At 43.2% G+C, this 21,517-nt stretch overlaps 1 protein-coding gene across 1 annotated transcript in view; it reads left to right on the top strand.

Annotated features, from left to right (window-relative positions):
- jade2 (jade family PHD finger 2) overlaps positions 1-21,517 on the top strand; it is a 121,916-nt gene that overhangs the window by 18,526 nt on the left and 81,873 nt on the right. Inside the window, exons 2-3 of the mRNA XM_060056792.1 lie at positions 4,194-4,257; positions 8,019-8,104. Coding sequence (XP_059912775.1) covers positions 4,194-4,257; positions 8,019-8,104 — 150 coding nt within the window. The remainder of the gene's footprint in view (positions 1-4,193; positions 4,258-8,018; positions 8,105-21,517) is intronic.

The raw sequence follows: 21,517 nt of genomic DNA, 5'->3' as shown, positions 1-21,517 counted from the left end.
AGGTATGTGCATTGTAACAGTCTCCAGATTTTAGAAACCTGAATGTGGAGAGAAGAAATTAAATTCCAATGTATTCAATCTCAGAGGTCCTGCACTAATGGATATCAATGAAACTTGGCTAAGCATAGATGGCCATGCTGTTTACACAGTTTGACTTTGCCCCTGCCCTCTCTGTCTTTACTGGTTTGCCTCTTCTTGCAATGTGAAACGCAATTGGAAATATGGTTGTACTGAGGAGAATGATGTGCTCTAGCTCCTTTTTGATCAATTGTTATTGGGACATCATTTAGAAGTCCATCTTGAGATGTTTTTTTTCCTGTTTTGTTTGTTTAAACAACCCTGGATTTCTAGTCCTTCAGTGATTGTAGCAACATTTTTGGCAATGTCACGCACAGCCATCTAATTTGCTCCCCAGTTAACGCCACTCTACCAGCATGGACTGCTATTGTTTACTGCAGTCAGGATAATGATACATGCTTCAATGTGACACTAAACTAAAGTGGACAATGAAAGTGGCCCATACAAGCATCAACAGGCAGTTATCTTTTACACATTTTTTAGTTCTATGAGTTCTATCTTATAGGACATGACCTGATGACTTTTGGTTTGGTTTTCGCTCAATCAACTTTGCGTGTATTGTATTTAGCTTTTGAGCTTTTGATAAACTTTATATGACTCTGAATCCGAGGTTAAATATCTGTTACGGTTAGCTTTAAGGTGATTGAGGAGCTCAGGTGTTCCTGTCCATAGTTGGACAAATCAACAGTGTAAAGATAGGCTGATCTGTGTAAGACTGTTTTTCTCTCTAATCAAATGCGAATAGTGCTGGTCTAATGTCTGCTCCCTGCATAAAACCTGACCGGTGAGGAACTCTACACGACAACAATAGGAAAAATATGAATATTTATGCTGTTTGAATTAGGGCCCGACCGATTTATCGGCCTGCCGATTTAATCGGCCGATTATAGCCTTTTTGAAAATAATCGGCATCGGCCAAAAAGACGCAGATTACAACCGTTTCTTTTATTTTTTTTATTATTTTGTTATTTTTTTTATAAATGTTATTGCGATTAGTATCCTGCAGATTGCGCTCCTACTCGCCTTGCTAACTAACAACTTTAGCTGGAGTAAAAAAGAGGAGATTGAATTTTACCGTACAACATGAAAGCACGCTCGCTCAGGCAGCTGCGCGCTCACCTCACCAATGTACACAAGACGCGTTGTTTGAACATGTTGTGCCTGTTTTTCTTTAGGTCCCAGGCCATGTTAATTTGTTATACTGTAGACTCTAACGGTGAGACCATACTGCTCAGCACGCACGTGTTAGTCACTGCTCACGAGCGCAGCACATTGTAATGTAAAATGTAAAATAAATAACTAACTCCCACTCATTTTTGACTGTAAATGTATTCTAAAACACTCAAAGGTTCTGCATTCAATTCACATATTCGTCAAAAGTGTTTAAAGTATATTTAAGGTATCAAAAACTACGTTTTATATATATATATATATATATATATATATATATTTTTTTTTTTAATCGGCCGATTAAATCGTAATCGTAATTTTTCTCTGAAAATAATCGGCATCGGCATCGGCACTCAAAAATCAATATCGGTCGGGCCCTAGTTTGAATAGTTCAATAGATTTAAGCTTTTTGTGAGTGTTCTCCACAGTTCAACTTTTAAAAATGCAAGTCGCTGTTTTGAACTACTGTAATAACAGTTTTCAGCCATGGCTGCTTTTCATGACAATTGACAGACAGTGCAGTTAATGAGATCCATGCATGAAGAAGACCAGAGGTCACTATCATCTATCTGTGGAGGCGTGGCTAGAGTGCCACATGCCATGAGCGCTGTTGGCCTTGTATGCGTCCATGTTGGTTCAACAAGCACTGCTCTGAAACACTTCATCTCCTTATATACGTCTCACTCACTCACTTTATTTCTTTGATTTGCAAATACGCCATTATACCTTATTAATATACCACTTTTAAACCTTTAGTCTGGGCTAATCTTGCATGTCCTCTTTCATCTTTCATAATACATGTCTCCTTCCTTTGACGCACGCACGCACGCACGCACGCACGCACGCACGCACGCACGCACCAGGAGGCTTGGTTTAGGGGTCCTGGTCCTGGTTTAGGTTTAGGGCTGGAGGTCGTGGTATAGGGGTGGTGGTCTTGGTTTAGGGGTAGGGGTGGGGGCCTTTTAGGGGTGTGGGCCCTGGTTTAGTGTTGGGGGGGGGGGGGGGGGGGGTCCCGGCTTAGGGTTGAGGGGTCTTGGTTTAGGGTTGGGGACTTTGGTTTAGGGTTGGGGGGTCTTGGTTTAGGGGTGGGGGACCTAGTCCTGGATCAGGCTTGGGGTCCTGGTTTAGGGGTGGTGGGAGGGGTCTTGGTTTAAGCCTGGGGGATTGGCAGTTTAGATATGGATTTAGCGGGCTGAGCAAGAGTTTTAACCCATGAGGCAGGGTTGTAGTGTTGTCTTTAGTACTGCACCACTGATCAACAGCTGTGGCGAGCGAAAGCTATTTAGTTGGAATGCATAAAGCATGTTAGTCAAGAGAAGAGGGAACGTTGGCTAGGTGTAAAAGGGTTAAAGAACGTGAGCATCCGACATGTAAACAGCACATGACCACAGGATAGGATATCGAGTCGCAGCGAGGGATGTGTTTGGGGGGAAATTAGTAGAATATGAATCGGGAGAGAGAAGGAGGGCACCGAAACGGCAAGATGAATGTAGAGCGAGGGGAGCGTGAGAAGGCATAATAAAGAAAATTGAGAGAGAGAAAGATGGAGCGGTAAGAGTTATTGAGGAAGGTGGACCAGAAATAGAAGGACTCAGCGATGGACGCAGCGAGAGAGAGATGGAGACAGATGGTCTCCAGAGAGTGGTAAATGAATAGAGCAGAGGAAGGGCTGGAGAGGGAGGGATGGAGAGAGTTGTGTTCTCTCAGCACACGTCAGTGTGGAGAGTGTGCACATGAGGCAGACGGGTTCAGGGGAACAGGAAGAGCCGCGCATTAGAGGGAATAGCCCCCCTTTTATGGACCCATAAATCTCTGCTCCGCACGCCCAAGGCCACAACCCGCGTTGTGCTCTGGTCTAGTAGCACTTGGCCAGAGTCTAGCGGGCTCTCCTGCTCCAGGACGGACTCCCTGTCCAAGAGCCTGTCCTCATTTCTTCACTCTGACTCACTTAGGAATTCGTTCCTTTATTCGTTCTTTCTTTAGGATTAGTAAGATTGTTACCCAACTCTCATATAATGCCAAATCTCTGTCTCATCTTTTCACTTTCCAGACGCAATGTATTACTTTTAATAAAGCGATTTGACTGTTTGATAAATGCTGTTTATACAATGGTGAGGCTTGCCCCATCAACAATAGTAAGTTGCTCCCCTTGCCTCATAAAGGGTAAGAGGATTCTTACCTTGGCTTAAAGTGTAAGTGACCCCCCCCCCCCCCTTTCAGCTGGGATTTGAACACTGAGATTTAAAGAAGAAAAAGCGTTCTGGACTGAGAGTTCTATAGGAAGGATGTTATCCCCATGGTTACGACCCACGGCAACTTTCATACTTTTTAAAGTACCGTCGTTGAGCGTTATAATGAGCCTATGTATATGAAACGCTTCACACATCGTGGTGTCCTACTATGTGTCCGGAAAGCCTAACCCTCTCTCGGACGCGAACATCAAAGTGAACCGCTGCCCAGACGGAGCTCCACACATCCACACACACCATGATTCTGTGCTTGTACGGGAAGCCTTACACTCCACTGGACCCAACAGTCAAAAGGATCCACTGCCCAAACGGAGTTCCACACATCCACACACACCTCGCCGCTTGTGTCCCTTTGTCGTGACGGCAGAGAGTGTACTAAAAGGTCATTGGACGTCACGAAAAAGAGTGCCAATTGAGTTCAGAGCAAAGGGGAAGTTTCACAAACTGTTTGGCAGAGACTTGCGTTCTCATTTTTTAGTAACCGCGACAAAATAGCATTTATTACCATGATGATGTAAGACATATTACCACGTCATTTTAGAAGAACGGTTTTGCGTTCACAAGCTCCTTGATGTAGGTCCATAATGCTGCCCATTTAAAAAAGATGACTGCTAATGTGGGTTCCCTTCAAACAGACTTCTGATGCCAATGAACCTCTTTTTCTGCGCGGTAAATATTCTGTTTCTTCTTCCACAGATGGAGAGCGAAAGGAAGAAGAGGAAATACTCGACCAGCAGTAATGACTCTGACACCACTGACAGTAAGTTGGACAGAGAGCCAGACAGTGTTTTTGTTTATGTGAACGTATGCGGTGCTATGAGAACGTTTCATTTTGTAACGGCACAGAAAGAAAGCAGATGAAAACCTACTATAAGGTTATTGTAAGAAAGGAATTTAGCAGGTTTATTGTTTCTGTATAGCCCTTAAAGGAAGGATGTTTCAACCTGGACCCTATTTTACGTTGATTTTGTGTCTTGATTTTGTGTCTATGATTAAGATCAGAGTTCTACTTTGTATTGATCATGCTCTAAGAGAGTGAATAAGAAGTATGTAATCAGGTAGGGCTGCCACTGGTTCATGGTCTTCTGAGAACTCTTCATTAGTTGATCGTCTTTTCCTTTTCATCGGCCAGACTCAGATTCTTTAACGGCTGAGCTTCTCTGAAGACACATGCTTTCATAGTTGGAGATAACAATCTTTATTCTATATTTGGATTTGAGCATTGTGCAAAGTTTTGATGTAATTGAAAGACAGGGCTATAAGACGGCACTATTCACCCCAAAAAACGGCACATGCGCGATTGTCGAAAAAAAGATTGACAAAAATAAAGATTAAGAATCAAATATTTATCATGAATGTCCCATTTGTCACCTAGTGTTCCGCAATTACTTAAGCTACCAACACCATGGGATTGGACGTATATTATAGTGTTATTAATCAAACTAAATCCTGCATATGCTCAAACACGTATGGTGTATCACACAGTGTTTAACACCATCATCTATAATCAGGTTGTGTGAAAAGCGACAGGAAGTTAAATGATTAGTTTCTTAGCTTTTCAGCAACCGGGGCAATATGGTACACAAGCGATTCAAAATCGTTTGTGTACCACAAACAAATCTTCATTAATTACACTGAAAAGGGAACACATTGCTTCATTTAGCTTTATACTCTTTATTACAAACACACTGTAAAAATCTTTGATACTATCTCAACCAGGGAAGCACTGAACACGGGGCTGGGTTGAGTGCAGATGGAAGGTCAACACGATTTTACCCCTAAAACGTGTATCAAGGGTGGACGTGAAGAAAGCCATTGCCATTTGGGTTCTGTTTCCGAACGTCAAGCAAAAACAGTTGTTATTTGATGCGCTTCAAGAGGTCGAGGTTAACCCGGGTCATGGTTTGAATTGTTTTATTCGAGCGCAGCGTCAAGGTGAGTAACCAAGCGGCCCCCAATGCCAAGGGCAGCATCAGAGGTATGTGAGGGATTGGGCCTGAATGCTCTGTAGAAATACATTGGCAACACTGCCAACGCCGAGCGCTCAGACAGAAGGACATCTGTGTACACATAATACTACATTTTGAATGGGTTATTGAAGAGGTTTGATGCTGTGCATGCTTATGCACATTAATATGAAGATGTGAGGTGGTTGAGTTTACTAGAAGGCCCATTGGGAAGCTGCACAAACACACAACCGTCTGTTTTTGTACATGTCCTTGTCGGATCGTGACACAAAGTGATGAGGAGAAAAGCTGAGAAATTGGATAATTTTAAGTTGGCTGTGAGCCTCCAGCAGACCACAGCAGCCGCTCCTGTGGGCGACTCACTGGTTCTCATCCGCTTTCTCATTGAAGCGCCCGCGGTAATTTTGGCTGCTCTGGGCTCAGGCAAGGCTTTTAATCAGCACATAAACCATGATTGTAACCTCTGACTGCAGCACAGGCGGAGGTAAGCCGGCCGTTAGCTGGAGGCCGCGCAGCTGGCTCATGTCGTACACATGGCCCCTCCCGCTGTACATGCGTGAGCACAAGATATCAGTCGCGCCCGTGGTTGGTCACATGTTTTGGGGTGGCGCGGTGACACTGTGGTCAGAGATGCTGCTTCTGAGAGGCGCCCGGCAGTAGGGATGGGGATTGAGATCCAGTTTTGTAGGGACCCCGTTCAAAAGTTCTCCAAACCCTAAAATCGATCAGGTCTGAGCTTATCAATACTGTTATCGATTCTAGCGGTTCTTGAGACGAGTTTTGCCATTTAAATCAAATAATCGGTGCATATACATAGATCGATTGCCCAGTAAATGTATTGAATTCACGGCAAATTGCCTGCCAATCGCCGTTCGTCTAAACAACAAGGATTTCAATTGCCTCACGCCCTTGTTCGCTTGGTCTCTAATTTGGTCAATGAGTTGCTTGATGGGGTGGCTGAACGTTCAAAGCGGTCAAAGGATTAGCTTCATTTCAATAGAGACAAAGATAAGAAGGAAGCAAAATGCTGTTTACGCTGAAAATGTATTTCTTGGAAGGCGGAAACCCCCACACTTCCCTTGAATTTAGATTGCATCTTTTGACTCTTGTTCTGTCTCAGACTGTTCGTTCCGTTTAATGTGTTTCCATTTTTATTTTTTGTAGAGCAGGGTCAGAATGACATCAAAATAGGGATATAAACGAAACACACACACGCACACGCACGCACAGAGTTTTTCTGTTTCTCTGGCCAACAGAGTGCAGGATTAATTTGACGTCTTTTGATTACATTCACTCTGTCTGTCAATTCACACCACTTTTCCTGCCCCTGCGGCAGCTTATGTGTGTGTGAGGGAGAGAGGCAGTGTGTGTGTAAGTAGGCATTTCTGTCAGTTATCCTTGAGAAAGGACTGAAGGTAGTTCTCACTCTGGGGCTATTATTTCAAGACCTTGTCATTAACTCATGTTGGCTCTGTCACTGGGTAATTTTTTTCATGGTGAGGAGGGTTCTCTACTTCTGCATAAAAACATGCACACAAATTCCCACAAAGAATCACAGCACACTGTGATGTTGTGTGCAATATGGAAGTTTAATAATGTGTGCAATTTTCTTATCGCTCCAGGGTTATATTCAATGCCAGCCCGCCGTAAGGCCAGTAGATGACAAGTTGACTGACGCAACACTGAATAAATACTAACTGTGGCTGGCGTACACATTGTCACTTGTGTAGTGGTTACCTATTGTGAGTGGCTGGGAGTTACACACGTGATCCCCGCAATGTGCTCAATATTACCACCTGGTTGACTAATAGGTTCACAGGCGAGGAATGTTAGTGGGCCCAAATGAGTTCAATTTTCAAATATATAAGTGCAGTGTCCTTAATAGTTAATGCATAATAACAGCAATGTACATCATTAATAGACAGACTCAGACACACACACAGCTGCTGACGGAGCGACTAGGTGGGATTGATGCTGCATTATCCTGTTAATAGCCTTGAGGTCGTATATGAATGAGGTTGTTAAAGAGCACTTTAGAGTGACTGCTTAACAACATTTAGTTCATACTGTCATAGCTTATTAAAAACTTTACAGATATGGTGCTCCCCTTGCCTGTTAGGTTCTTTATAGATAACCAGCGCCTCTCCATAGCCTTTGTCTGGACCCACTGGCACAGGTGGATCAACAGGTCTATCAAAATGTCATGTAATGTCTTATATATATATATATATAATGTATCTTGATTCTTCAAATACATGTATTTTGTTTATAATTCTGCAAAGCTGTTCATATCAAGGCATGTTTTACTTGGCAAGGAGTAAAAATTGATACTTGCAAAACTATAAAACTCAGTGACTCTCAAATCAATGTGTTGTCCAGTGTTGGGAAATGTAACTTATAAGAATGACCGCAAACTTTATATACTACATTACAACCTATGCCCATTGTTTCCAACCAACTACACGTTTTCTATCATGCTGGTATTCTAATAGTAATTTGTGGTGGTATTTCATGTCTCACTGACCTCTTTGCTGTGGGGGTGTTTCCCCAATAGGTCAGGTGATGTCTTGGTCCAGTTCATCCAAGAACACGGGCACCAACAGCACCTGGGTCCGCCTCCAGCACAAGAAGCCATCAGAGGTGAGGTTCCCTCTTCGTTTCTGTATCATGCCAAGGTTAACCTTGGAAAATAATTTCGGAAAGTTGCTATTGAGCCACGAACAAAAACCTGCAAATTTCTCTCAAGGTTACTCAACTTTTCACTTACTTTATAAAACCACATAATAATATTACATAATATAATAATAATAATATAATCTAGTAGTAGTAACAATACTAAAATAACCAGTTTAATAGTATTCTCCTTGGGACAGAACCCTAAAGAAACCAGAGGGTTACTCATGGTTTATAATATACAATTGCTGTGACCACAACCGCATCAAATGCCTCGTTTCAAATGTTATTCATTTGTATTGTGACGATTTATTTTCATTTGGGATAATGGCTGAGATGGCAGACCGATTGTTGGTTTTCGAACGTCAGTAGGGCCTGGTGGCTGCTGTTTGGGCTGAGGCTGAGGCCGGCATGATGGAGCCTTCAGAGTTCTTGGTGGAACCGTTCTGATGATGGAACAGGTTGGGGGTGTTTCCTGTTCTACAGACGTCTGGTCGCCTACATATATTGCATCTAATGCTAATCTGCTCCGTCAGACTTCAGGTAGCCGAACCATTTCTAACTGAAGTGGTATGACCTTTGTTATGTAAAATGTATTAGTCTTTGGCGACTCTGTTTCGCCTCTGCTCAATTGCTTCTGAGAAGCAGAACGCTCCTCCACACAGGGGCTCATCGTGAGTTGTTGTGAGTGGGAGGGGCCTGAAATGTAGGTCAACTCCCCCGGTTAGGGTCACTCATTCTGCAGACAAAATTACCTGAACGAGTACCGGGATTTCCATAGGGGGATTTCCCTCGGCTTATTTGTGGAGCACTGTGTGCACGCACGTCATCGCTATTAATATTATTAGATTGGTAACGTGTTCAACCTGTTTGTGCCAGTGGGGGATTACCATTAAGCCAATATTGATCATGTCACAAACCTTTTGAAAGGTATTTGTATAGAATACCGGGCATAATCACCGGGGAGCAAAATCGCTGCGCGGCAAGATCGTTTGGACAGATTCTGGTCACACACCTTTTATATATAGGCCGCACTCGTGTGTATATAGGCCGCACAACTGCAATTTGTCTGAGAAATGTGTATATAGGCCGCGGCCTATATTCCCGTAATTACAGTAGTGGATGTTGTTCTTGGTGTCAAATGCTATTGTGTGTCCATTCATGTTTTCATAATTGGTCCCACTGGGGAGAGGCCCGCCTCGGGCTGGAGGCGCCCTCAGGCTCTGGGCTGCGCTGAATGAAAGGCCTAGCCCTGGCAGCGGCCGTGTCACACCGTAGCCACCGAGCCGCGCGTGCGGTCGGCTTCTCTAATGTTTTACGAGTGGAAAGTCCTGATCCCGCGGCGGAGGTCGTAAATCCGACCGGCGGAACAAAACACTGGAAATCCGATGCAAATGCGGCGACGCGCTCCACCACAGTTAAATCAGCCCAACGCCGAGACGGCACAGATAAGGTCGGCCGGAGTCTTAGGCTGTGGAACACCCAACAGGCCGCTGATAAATGATCCCTCAGAGGCTCAGTCACCCCCCCCCGAGGGGGAGCGCGCTATGCTCTAAGGGGGCGAGGAACGCTGCTGTAATGCCGGGTTATGGCAGTTTTTGTGGTGTTTTTCTTTTCTGCCAAATAACAGATTCCTCCAGCTTCGGTCGGAGAAGCGTGTCTGTTTCCCATCTACAAGCCATCTACTTTCATTTCTGAGAGCGACTCAAAGGCCGTAGTTCCCACAAAGTAATTGACATAATTGAGGTTGTAAACAACTGTTGGCCTGTTGCTGGAAAGGAAATGCAATTCATCCATTGGATAACAAGAGGGCTTTTGCCATGAGTAGACTAACAAATCTTATGTCTCAGGTTTGATACCCTATACCACACACGAGGAATTACTTTTTGAGGATGATTTGGAATTAAAAGGTTCTAATAATCATGTCGCTCCCCGTGCTTGTTTGGAAATTCCCGACACAGTTAAACTGAATCCAGAGTTAATGTTAAAGTAACCATGTAAACGTGACATGAATACAGATTAAGATGGGAATAAGATAAGAAAACACCTTTTTCTAATTAAGCCCCAAACGCCAGGTCATGGGCAGATGTCGGCATGGGTTGAGACCTGCTCTATGCAGCGCTGCCTGTAGTTAACCACGGGCTGATGGAAGCGGTTCAGACCGTAATTGGTAGCTGTATCTCCATGGACTGACCCTGTCTTCTCCTCTGTGAAGGAGCCCTGAGATGAGGAGCTCTTCTTTGAGACTTTCTCTTACTTGCACTTTGTGAAAAACCTAAACCTAGTTTTCAAAATTGGTATGAGGCTACTATTTTTCTCTTCCTAAAGTGGTCTTCATTTTAAGTCGTCTTTAGTTTTCTCTTAAGGACGTTGTTTATTCTAAAGTTGTTTTCTGAGGCCGGCTTAATAGGTACACTAGAATTGTCTTCTTGTTCCAAAGTTGAGCTTGAGTCTTATTCTCAAGACATCTTCTTCCACAGTGGTGGAAGAAGATGTCTTTGTTGTTGGTTTTTCGAAAGCCTTCCGGTTTTTCTGCAGGTGTTTCTTCTGGTGTAGCGACGCAGACTAGCAGTTGTTATTTGTATCTACCTCACTAACAATCTTCAGTTCTGCTTTTAGCGGGGGGAATGCCAAGGGCAGGCGGTTGTAACGTGTCATTTAAGGACATGCGCCTGTTGAAAGGTGAAATCAAACCATGTTAAATGCGAGAAGGCGGGTTAAAAAAAGATCTGAAAGTGAAACGCAACAAAACTCTTGTGACTGTAATGACAGCGTTGCTTCTTTCCTTTTAACAAGCCTCTATTTAAGACTATGAAAGTATTCCCCTTCAGTCTGTCATCACTCCTCACAAGTGGCTTTAATCTTTCTTATTTTGTTTCCATTTGAGTAAACTGTGGGCAGAGTGTAATATTTGTATCTGTCTTATTTAGGCAGGGGAAATACGGGAATGTAAATGAAATGGAAAATTCCAACACAAAATCGCACCAGGCATGTAAACGACCATGGGTCTGCATTTGTTTCATAGTTTGATGCAAATGTTGGTTTTTGATTTCATTAGTTGTCTTCATAGTGAAGGAGTTCCTTTCTTATCCTTCCCGTCTGAATGTTTCCTAATTTTCATACATTCCGATATTCACAAGGCCATAATAATAGGTACAAGCTAAGAAATCATTGTTATTTATTTAGATGAGGGTAAATCAGAACACATGAAAAAACACACTTTCCTCAATAAGAAATCATTTCTGCTTAACATTTCCCTCCCGGTGAACAAGTGACAGTTGTCAAAACACTGAAAGGATACACTCTCACACCCTCCCAAGATAAGAACTGGATCAAGGCACAAATGCTTATGCACACACACAAACACACACAGAAAGACAGCCGGACACAAACACACACACGGACAAGCAAACGCACACGCTGGAAGACAGGAAAATACATGCATGGCACGCACACACACTTATGCACGCACAGACGCAGATACATGCACGTGTACTAAGAAAACCCCAGAAGAAATTGTAAGGGGTTCATTTTGGTGAAGGCTGGCATCTACCACAGTCGCTGCAAAGCAGGTTTGGTTAAATATCCTTGTTTGTTTGTTTGAATCTCCCAGATTGATTTGCCGTGCATATGGATGGCTGAGGTGTAAATAACAAGTGGTGGCACCAGGCAGCGTAAAGGATTAACCTACAGCATCCTGGTGTCATATAATCCATAAGGAGTGGTAGAGAGATACATGAATTAGGCCTCTGGCTTCATGTTCAAGTTGCACTCAAGGCCATCCTGGGATCTTGTCAGTTAAATAGACATATATTGTCAGCCATAGAACCTTATATTTGATGCATATATGCATAGAAATATATATAGTAATGGCTATTTAGCAATATATTAGGAATGTAATGGTCCCCATCAGAATTCATTCTGCGGAATGACGTGTGCGGTTTGGTGCACAAACATGCCTGGTCTGGACGCACAAATGTGCACGGTTGGATCCAGGAGCTTGAGCACAGCCATGTTATTGTTATAAACACTGATACTAAGCAGGACTATCGATGACGTCTGTCATTGGAGGTGCTGAGTGACGGAGTACATGAAGGGACAGCACAGAGTACAGAACGGAGAACATGAAGGGACAGGACGGAGTACATGAACAGACAGGACAGAGAATATGAAGGGACAGGACGGAGAACATGAAGGGACAGGACGGAGAACATGAACAGACAGGACAGAGTACAGAAAGGAGAACATGAAGGGACAGGATGGAGAACATGAAGGGACAGGATGGAGAACATGAAGGGACAGGACGGAGAACAGGACGGAGAACATGAAGAGACAGGATGGAGAACATGAAGGGACAGGACGGAGTACAGAAAGGAGAACATGGAAGGACAGGACGGAGAACAGGATGGAGAACATGAAGGGACATGACGGAGAACATGAAGGGACAGGACGGAGAACATGAAGGGACAGGATAGAGATGACAGGACGGAGAACATGAAGAGACAGGATTGAGTACAGGACGGAGAACATGAAGGGACAGTACGGAGAACATGAAGGGACAGGACGGAGAACATGAAGGAACAGGACGGAGAACATGAAGGGACAGTACGGAGAACATGAAGGGACAGTACGGAGAACATGAAGGGACAGGATAAAGAACATGAAGGGACAGGACGGAGAACATGAAGGGACAGGATAAAGAACATGAAGGGACAGGACGGAGAACATGAAGGGATAGGACGGAGAACATGATCTGTTTATAGCGACACCATCCAGATTTAAAGCGGGTTGAACACAGTACTCGCCGCATGGCGTATACCACTATTAATTCAGAACCATCCCTTCCAGTGAGAGGACTCAAGGCACCGAGCTGCTCCCTGATGTATTCCGGATCTGCACAATCGCCATAACTCTGCCTAGCGCGAGGGGTGTGAAGCTGGTGGGGGGGTGAACACTAAAGGCTCCTTTCCCACCAGGGACAAACCTGGATGGGGGGCCTTCCGGTCTGAAGTGGGCTCTGATGATCATGGAATGTGGGGGACTCAAGAGGACCTCGTAGAGTTGGGAGGGCTAAGATTTGGTTTGATTGTATTGGGCCGGATTTGCTTCGTGTCCAGTGGTTTGAGACTGAGATTTTTGATTACAGAAGCAACAGCCAATGGCAAGTACGAGGAAAGTACGTATAAAATGTTGCATTCAGACATAAACCAATGGTTTTCATCCTTGTAATTTGAAATGGCTTGAACCGCTGCTCAATTATTAGATACTTTTGTCCTTTTGTCTAAACTGTCTAAACGCAAGCTTTGAACAGTGCTTCAAACGTTTGTTTCAGTAGAAATGATTATACCGTACCTAAGAGAGGCGTTGATAAATTCAGCAATATATACAGGTCATACTCAGAAAATTTGAATATTGTGCAAAAGTTGATTATTTCAGTAATTCAACTTAAAAGGTCATACTAATACATTATGTAGACTCATTACATGCAAAGTGAGATATTCTAAGCCTTTATTTCTTATAATTTTGAAGATTATGGTTTACAGTTTATGTAAACCCAAAATTCGAAATCTCAGAAAATTAGAATATTACATGAAATCAATAGAAAATGTATTTTTTTTTTTACAATTTTCTTTTTATTCATCAATAAGAACGCAAATACAAGTCATCAACAACATCGACGACCATAATTGAAAATTAAACAATAAATAAAATAAATAATAGAAAACAAAAAACAAGGAAAAGAAAAGAAAAACCTGCTGTCATGTCAATTCTGTGTCAACTGCCATAGGGTCCACTTCCTCCATTTACTGTCCATCTGTGGTCCTGTCAGCCGTAGCCTGTGTGTCAGTCTTTCCATCATATATATTTCCCCCACTGTGTCCACCCAATGGGTCTGAGTGGGTAGATCCTCACCCCCCCATTTCCTTGTAATTACCTTTTTCCCAGCAACCATAAGTATCTTGAATAGATATGAGTCTCCATCATGTACAATATCCTCTGAGTAAATATACAGATACATCAGCTCATGGTTCATAGGAAATTCGTATCCCAGGATCTCTTGTGTTAACCCATGTACCATTCCCCAGAACCCTGTTATTTTGTGACAATTCCAGAAAATATGTGCATGGTTAGCAATGCATCAGATGACCCACAATTCCTCCAACATGACTTTCTTTTCTCAGAGTAGTTATTAGATATTTTAGGAGTGATGAAAAAACGTATACGATTTTTCCAGGAAAACTCTCTCCAGGCTCGTGAACAGGTTGTTGTCTTATGTTTTTCCCACATATTATCCCATTCATCGTCAGGTATTTCCATGTCAAATTCTCTTTCCCATTTTTCTTTAATATATCCTGTTGTGCTTTTGTCATCCATTAATGCCTTATATAATGTAGTTATAGTCCTGACCCGGTTCCCTTTATATGTATCAACCAATACTTGTACCACCTGGTTCATTTCTAGTGAGAGCTCCTGTCCAATCCGTTTCCCATAATAATCCCGTATCTGTAGATATTTGTAAAAATCCCGCCAATCCAGGCCATATGTCGTTTTCAAGTCTTGAAAACTCATTATCTTCCCCTTTTTCACCAGTGTGCACCATGCCGTAATGCCCTTGTCCGCCCACTGTCTGAGTCCCCCACGCTGCCCATCTGATTTAAAACTGCTATCAAAGCCACCCATTTTAATACATTTGCATCCTTCTCCGCCTTATTATGTCTAAGTAATTTTAACCATAATTCCAAGGTAAATTTTGTGATCGAATCCATTTGATTGCTAACCTTCTTAATTGTTTCTCTATCTCCTATAATACTCTGTATCGGGCACATTCCAAATGATTTTTCCATTTCTTTCCATTTTGCTTCATAATCTAGTTTACACCAACAATGTACATATTTTAGCTGGGCCGCGTGGAAGTATTCTCTCAGGTTGGGCAGACTCAGGCCCCCCTTCTCCCTCTTTAGCTGGAGGGTTCTGAATCTCACTCTTGGTCTCTTCCCCCCCCATATATAATGAAAATGTATTTTAAATAAAGAAATGTTGGCTATATGAAAAGTATAATCATGCATATGTACTCAGTTCTTGGTTTGGGCCCCTTTTGCATGAATTACTGCCTGAATGTCCTGGTAGATGGCTGCGTTGACTCTGGTCTTAAAGGTCCCATGACATGCTATTTTATGTATTCTTTAATATAGGTATTAGTGGGCAACTAACACAGTATTCAAAGACGTTCCCTAAATTCAGCCGTGGTGCAGAGTTACAGCCACTCCGAGCCAGTCGCACATTGAGCTTCCCCCAAATGCGCTGTTTCGGTGGGCGTGTCAAGGAGGAGGGTGGGGGTGTGGCCCTGAGCAGCTTGCAGCCACCATGCGCTCTGTTTACAGTGGATGTATCGCAATGGCGAGCCGCACACAGCCTTTAGCCGTGTTCTGTAAATATTCTAGAACACACGGGAGTCCTGGAGCTCTATATCTAAATATTATCATATAGCCTACACATATCTATATCATATAATATATATTATCACGGCCAAAAGCTGTGTGAGCCGATATTATGAATCTCAAACGACCGCGTTGGGTTCTCCGACGTTCCTGGTTCTTCAACGTCCACATCAATGTGAATACACACACTGTAACGTGGCGCTCACACTGAGCGCCACATGTGTGTGTGTGTGAATACACACACTGTAACGCAAGTGTTTCTTGTCGGTTCTTTGACGTGTCTTGTATTTCCACAACGAGACTGTCGTGGGGGTTATCTGAGCCATGGTTGAGAATGAATTGGGGGGAAGGAACTTTGGCTTTGACTCCCTCAAGAACATGAACCACGACATGGAGGAGAAAGGGATTGTTGGCGGCGAATGTCTCCCGCTTGAGCCCCGCTGAGGGACCACCGCCGGAGGCGGAGGTGCATAAGCGCTGCCCGGCAAAGATCCCTTTCTCCTCCTTGTCGTGGTTCATGTTCTTGAGGGAGTCAAAGCCAAAGTTCCTTCCCCCCAATTCATTCTCAACCTTGGCTGAGATAACCCCCAATACGAGTCTCGTTGTAGAAATACCAGAGACGAGAGTCCGACGTGTTATGAGCCATCACACCAACAGCAGAACGGTTATCCAAATAACAAGGAAGTGTACAACACTTGCGTTACAGTCCTGGAGCTCTATATCTAAATAATATCATATAATACATAGATATCTATATCATATAACATATTGTGTGCGCCTCCAGACGATATTATGAATCACAAACGACTTTGTCGGGTTCTGCGACGTCTGCGACGTCTCTGGTTCTTCCACTTTCACATCAACCTGAAGTCGACTGAACCGCGCGCTGCCTGCGGCCGGCTGCCCGCTGCCGGGCGATGGTGCCTCGCGGCAACCGGCGGCATGTCGCAGTTCATGTACTTCAGCGAGTCAAACCAAAGTTCCTTTCCCCCAATTCCTTCTCAACCATGACTTAGATAACCCCCACGACAGTCTCGTTGTGGAAATACAAGACACGTCAAAGAACCGACAAGAAACACTTGCGTTACAGTGTGTGTATTCACACACACACACACATGTGGCGCTCGCACGGTCGAGTCTCATTGGCGGACCAACGTCTCTGGGCGGGCCAGGCAGAGTAAGGGGAGGAGCTGAGATTCCTCATGACGTCATGAGCACAGATTTCCAAATCAGCGCGCTTGAGCCTCCGTTTTTTCAAATGCGAGCAGAACAGCTAGTGCTCGTTTTACACCAAACGCAAGTTTTAGCCACTGGGGGACCATAGGCAGGCTAGGGGAACTCATATTTATGTTAGAAAACCTCATAAATTGAGATTTTCATGTCATGGGACCTTTAATAAAGCACAGTGGACCAACACCAGCAGATGACATGGCTCCCCAAGCCAACACAGACTGTGGAAACTTCACACTGGACTTCAAGCATCTTGCATTCTGTGCCTCTCCAATCTTTCCTCAGACTCTGGGTGGGACCTTGGTTTCCAAATGAGATGCAAAATTTACTCTCATCCGAAAAGAGGACTTTTGACCATTGAGCAACAGACCAGTTATTTTTTTCTTTAGCCCAGGTAAGACGCTTCTGACGTTGTTTTTTATTCAGGAGCGGCTTGACAAGAGGAAGACGACATTTAAAGCCCATTTCACAGATTCGTCTGTGTGTGGTGGCTCTTGATGCACTCAACCCAGCCTCAGTCCAGTCCTTGTGAAGCTCTCCAACACTTTTGAAAGGCCTTTTGCGCACAATCCTCTCCAGGCTTGTTCTCTGGCCTGCACTCACACTAGGCCATCTGGCCATGGCCGTTGGCCGTCTCAACCGTGGCCTGGCCACGGTAGGCTCTTGTACATACGTCATCACGTCGTAACACGTCATCACCAAGTGTCCGCTGCATGGACCATAATAAAGTCTGCCGCCAGTCAGAGTTTTAAGAACAATGGACAACAACACAGAGAACACAGTTCGCACTTTGCTGAGTCTGTTGCTTATCGTCTGCCCAAATGGCTAACAGACACTATGGGACCAACGTGAACCAACAGTTGAACCGCTTGACGCCATGTTTACCGTTTAATGGGAAAGAAGGCTCGTCGCCTTTATTATGTCCATGGTCGTCGCATGGACTATACGTCATCCAGCTCAGGTTGCGTAGCCGTGCGTGTGCGTGTGCGTGTGTCGGCTCATTAGCATCTGTACCGTGGCGGCCCGTACCGTAGCAGCACACCTCTCCCAAGTGGCCAAGTTGGCCACACTCACACTGGCAGATTTGAGCACGGTTAGGTGTGAAAACGGCCACGGCCAGATGGCCTAGTGTGAGTGCACCCTTAAAGGCTCAGGAACTCATTTCAGGTGTTTTGGATTAATTAGCTGATTCGAATGTGACACTTTGAGCCTAAAATATGGAACCTTTTCAGAATATTCTATTTTTGAATTTGGGGTTTTCATAAATTGTGAGCAATAATCTTCAAAATTATAGCAAATAAAGGCTTGGAATATCTCACCTTGCATGTAATGAGTCTACATAATATATTAGTTTGGCCTTTTAAGTTGAATTACTTAAAAGTATACCTCTGTCCTCATCCATGTTACGTGATGAACCTCTGTGCTCATTCATGTTACGTGATGAACCTCTGTGCTCATTCATGTTACGTGATGAACCTCAGACGTTCCTGACAAATTTGCCGTGTTTTCTGAGAAGGTGCGGACAGTCTTTTTGTGTGTACCCCACATGTTCCCAGTCCCTAGTGTGGACCATCGACCCGACAGCTATGCACCTCTGACTGTCATGAAGTTTGTGCTGCCGAAGTCTGGCCTGACTTTAAAAGCGGTCATGGGTTTAAATAAGATATAACTCTCCATTCAGTCCTCAGCCAAAATGTTTCCTCAAGCTCCGATCGACAAATGGAAATGACTGAAAGCTTTGGTGTGTTTTAATTTTTACAGCCATATTCGGCAGTTGAAGACGTCATATATATATATATATTTATATTAATATTTACTTGAGATTTAATAAAAAATATATATTATGATTATTGCAATATATAGGTCTATTGGTTTATTTTGTGTAATGTTTTTTTGACCTACAATAGAAGAGTATTAATAATGTATCTTCTTTACCCATAGAGCAAGGAGGAATGGAGCCTCCGGAGAAGTGATTTACACATGATTTTCATGTTTTTGAAGTGTTGGTGCACTTGAACAAGTGCTTAATTAAAGGAGAGGCCCCAAAGTCATCAAGCTTATATGGGGCTTTAGCCTGACAAAAGACCATGGTTTGAATCTACATAATGCAGTGATATTAGAGTCTGAGATTTAAATGGATGAATACCTTGAAAACAATGTGACATTTAAAATAAATGTATAAATATAAATCTTTAGGAGATATATGTATACACCTTTTTTTTTTTTTTAAATATATGGTATGATTCTATTCTTTAATTTAATAAATTCATATGGGGGTCATGATCTTTTATAGTATTGAACACCAAAATACATGACGTGGTACATTACTATGAGCCCATAGAGTAAAAATGGGCAGTGTGCAGAGCTTTACTGGAAGGTCCTAGTTCCCAGAAGTAGAAAGCCCATCATGTTTAACTCAAACGTACGTGACTCTCTCCTCGATTATTCATTACTACAAACAGTTTTGAACTAGTGTGTCAAAATTGTGGTTCATCAAGAAAAAGGCAAAGGTACAATACTGTGTACATGCATATTTTGGAGTAAAGGGCTCAAAATGCTTCGGTGGGGTTTGACCAAAGCATACATGCACATACCAGGCATCAAACAGTAACCGGTGAACACAAAGTCTACGTTTTGTATACTATTGGAGTGTACAAACTGAACATCTTTCAAAAGTAGAACAATTACCAGAGTTTGATGTTCAATTAAATCAAAGGAAAGGTAGGTCTGCTGTAATCTGCAACAAATACCTCTGGTTGTGTTGATATCCTAGACCCCTGGTTGTGTTGATATGGCAGACCTCTGGTTGTGTTGATATCATAGGCCTCTGGTTGTGTTGATATCATAGGCCTCTGGTTGTGTTGATATCATAGACCCAGGTTGTGTTGATATCATAGACCTCTGGTTGTGTTGATCTGGCCGACCCCAGGTTGTGTTGATATGGCAGACCCCTGGTTGTGTTGATATGGCAGAACCCTGGTTGTGTTGATATCATAGACCCTGGTTGTGTTGCTATGGCAGACCCCTGGTTGTGTTGATATCATATACTTCTGGTTGTGTTGATATCATAGAACTCTGGTTGTGTTGATATCATAGACCTCTGGTTGTGTTGATATCATAGACCTCTGGTTGTGTTGATATGGCAGACCCCTGGTCGGGTTGCATACATTCTGCAGAGGCCTCGAGCATGTAGTGGCCTGAAGACAACTTTGAGTCTCATTGAACATCTCAACCAATCATGGTTTTTAAAACAGGTTCCCTCCCGCCCCCCTCTGCCCTCCATGCCGGGGTTAACAGCGTAACTTGGTTCCCATGCGTTGAGCTTCTCTTTGGTCTTCTCCATAAACCCCTCAGATTGACTCAAACAATCAAATGTACTTTATCAACAGTCAGAACCAAACAACCATAGTGCGTGGGGATACTTTTTACTGTACAAGTCTAGCCGAACTAGACTGCTACCGTTCTTAATAGTATGTATATCACTGCACATGTACAACGAGAGTGTCTGACGAGAGTCTGGAACATTGTTTCTTACATCGTCACCACAGCGACTATGCCTATGGTGTTGCAGAGTAACCCCTGCCAACAATTCATTGGTTTAACCGCATTCGAGCAGACAGTTTCCTCCGTGATGTTCTTAATGTTTGTATTTCTGCCAAGCTTTGAATAAACAACATTGTCTGCACTTGTACCCTGCTATGGGGTATGTCCATATAGCTGCTACAGGATTAATAATCAATCTACTATTGAGTCTTATTTAACCACAGACTGTACCGTAGACCAAAAAAACAGTATTGCGGTACACGTTTGTTATAAATAATAAAAACGTTATTTCTCAAAATTTGAAGAACTTACAAAAAGGAAAGCAATTCTACAACCTAATATGATCCCGACATAATCCAGGAGCCTACAGTGATTGTATGTTTTTTCTTATTTATTAGTTATCTTGAAAGAAAGAAACTCGCACAGGAAAGTTTATTTGGGTTTTGCTTCTGGAACCACAAGCTCCGCCCACTATAGTGCACATGTCACATAAGCTCCGCCCACTTTGCTAGTCTACGGTGTGCACACATCACATGAGCTCCCCCCACTTTGCTACTCTATGGTGCACATGCCCCAGATCAGAGGGTGCATTTGGTCTTGTCACACTGATTGGGGTCTTGTGATCTCATCATCCGATGAGAACCACATCACCTTCATGTCTATGCTCTATTTTGAGCATAGAGCATCTTATTGTTCGATATGATTCACTTTCAGCCCTGGCTACACCCATTATGTTTGTTTCTTTTGTTCTCTTTGACAGACATCACGTCTCCTCTAATTTTGCTGAACTGCTGTATCTATAATGATGTATAAACATTTGGCAATGGTCGATATTTTTTTGGGGCCTTTACATACCATTTCAGAATCTGCCCTTTGGAGACATCACACGTAGTTAGTTTTTCTCCTCATAGTTTCATTTTTATTGTAATCAAATATAACAATGAATTTAAAAGTTGTTTCCCCACTGCACCCTGGGAGGAAGGAAGTGGTGTTGGTGGAATTGGTTGAAATGTTTTTCTCTGTCCTCTTTAACACCTGCACTTTCACTGTTGTGTGTGTGTGTGTGTGTGTGTGTGTGTGTGTGTGTGTGTGTGTGTGTGTGTGTGTGTGTGTGTGTGTGTGTGTGTGTGTGTGTGTGTGTGCCTCAGTATCTTACCAGTTTGACAGC

This window comes from Gadus macrocephalus, chromosome 7, assembly GCF_031168955.1.
Source record: "Gadus macrocephalus chromosome 7, ASM3116895v1".
Taxonomy (NCBI): Eukaryota; Metazoa; Chordata; class Actinopteri; order Gadiformes; family Gadidae; genus Gadus; species Gadus macrocephalus.
Note: the sequence above shows the minus strand (reverse complement) of the source record. Positions and strands in the feature narration are given on the sequence as shown.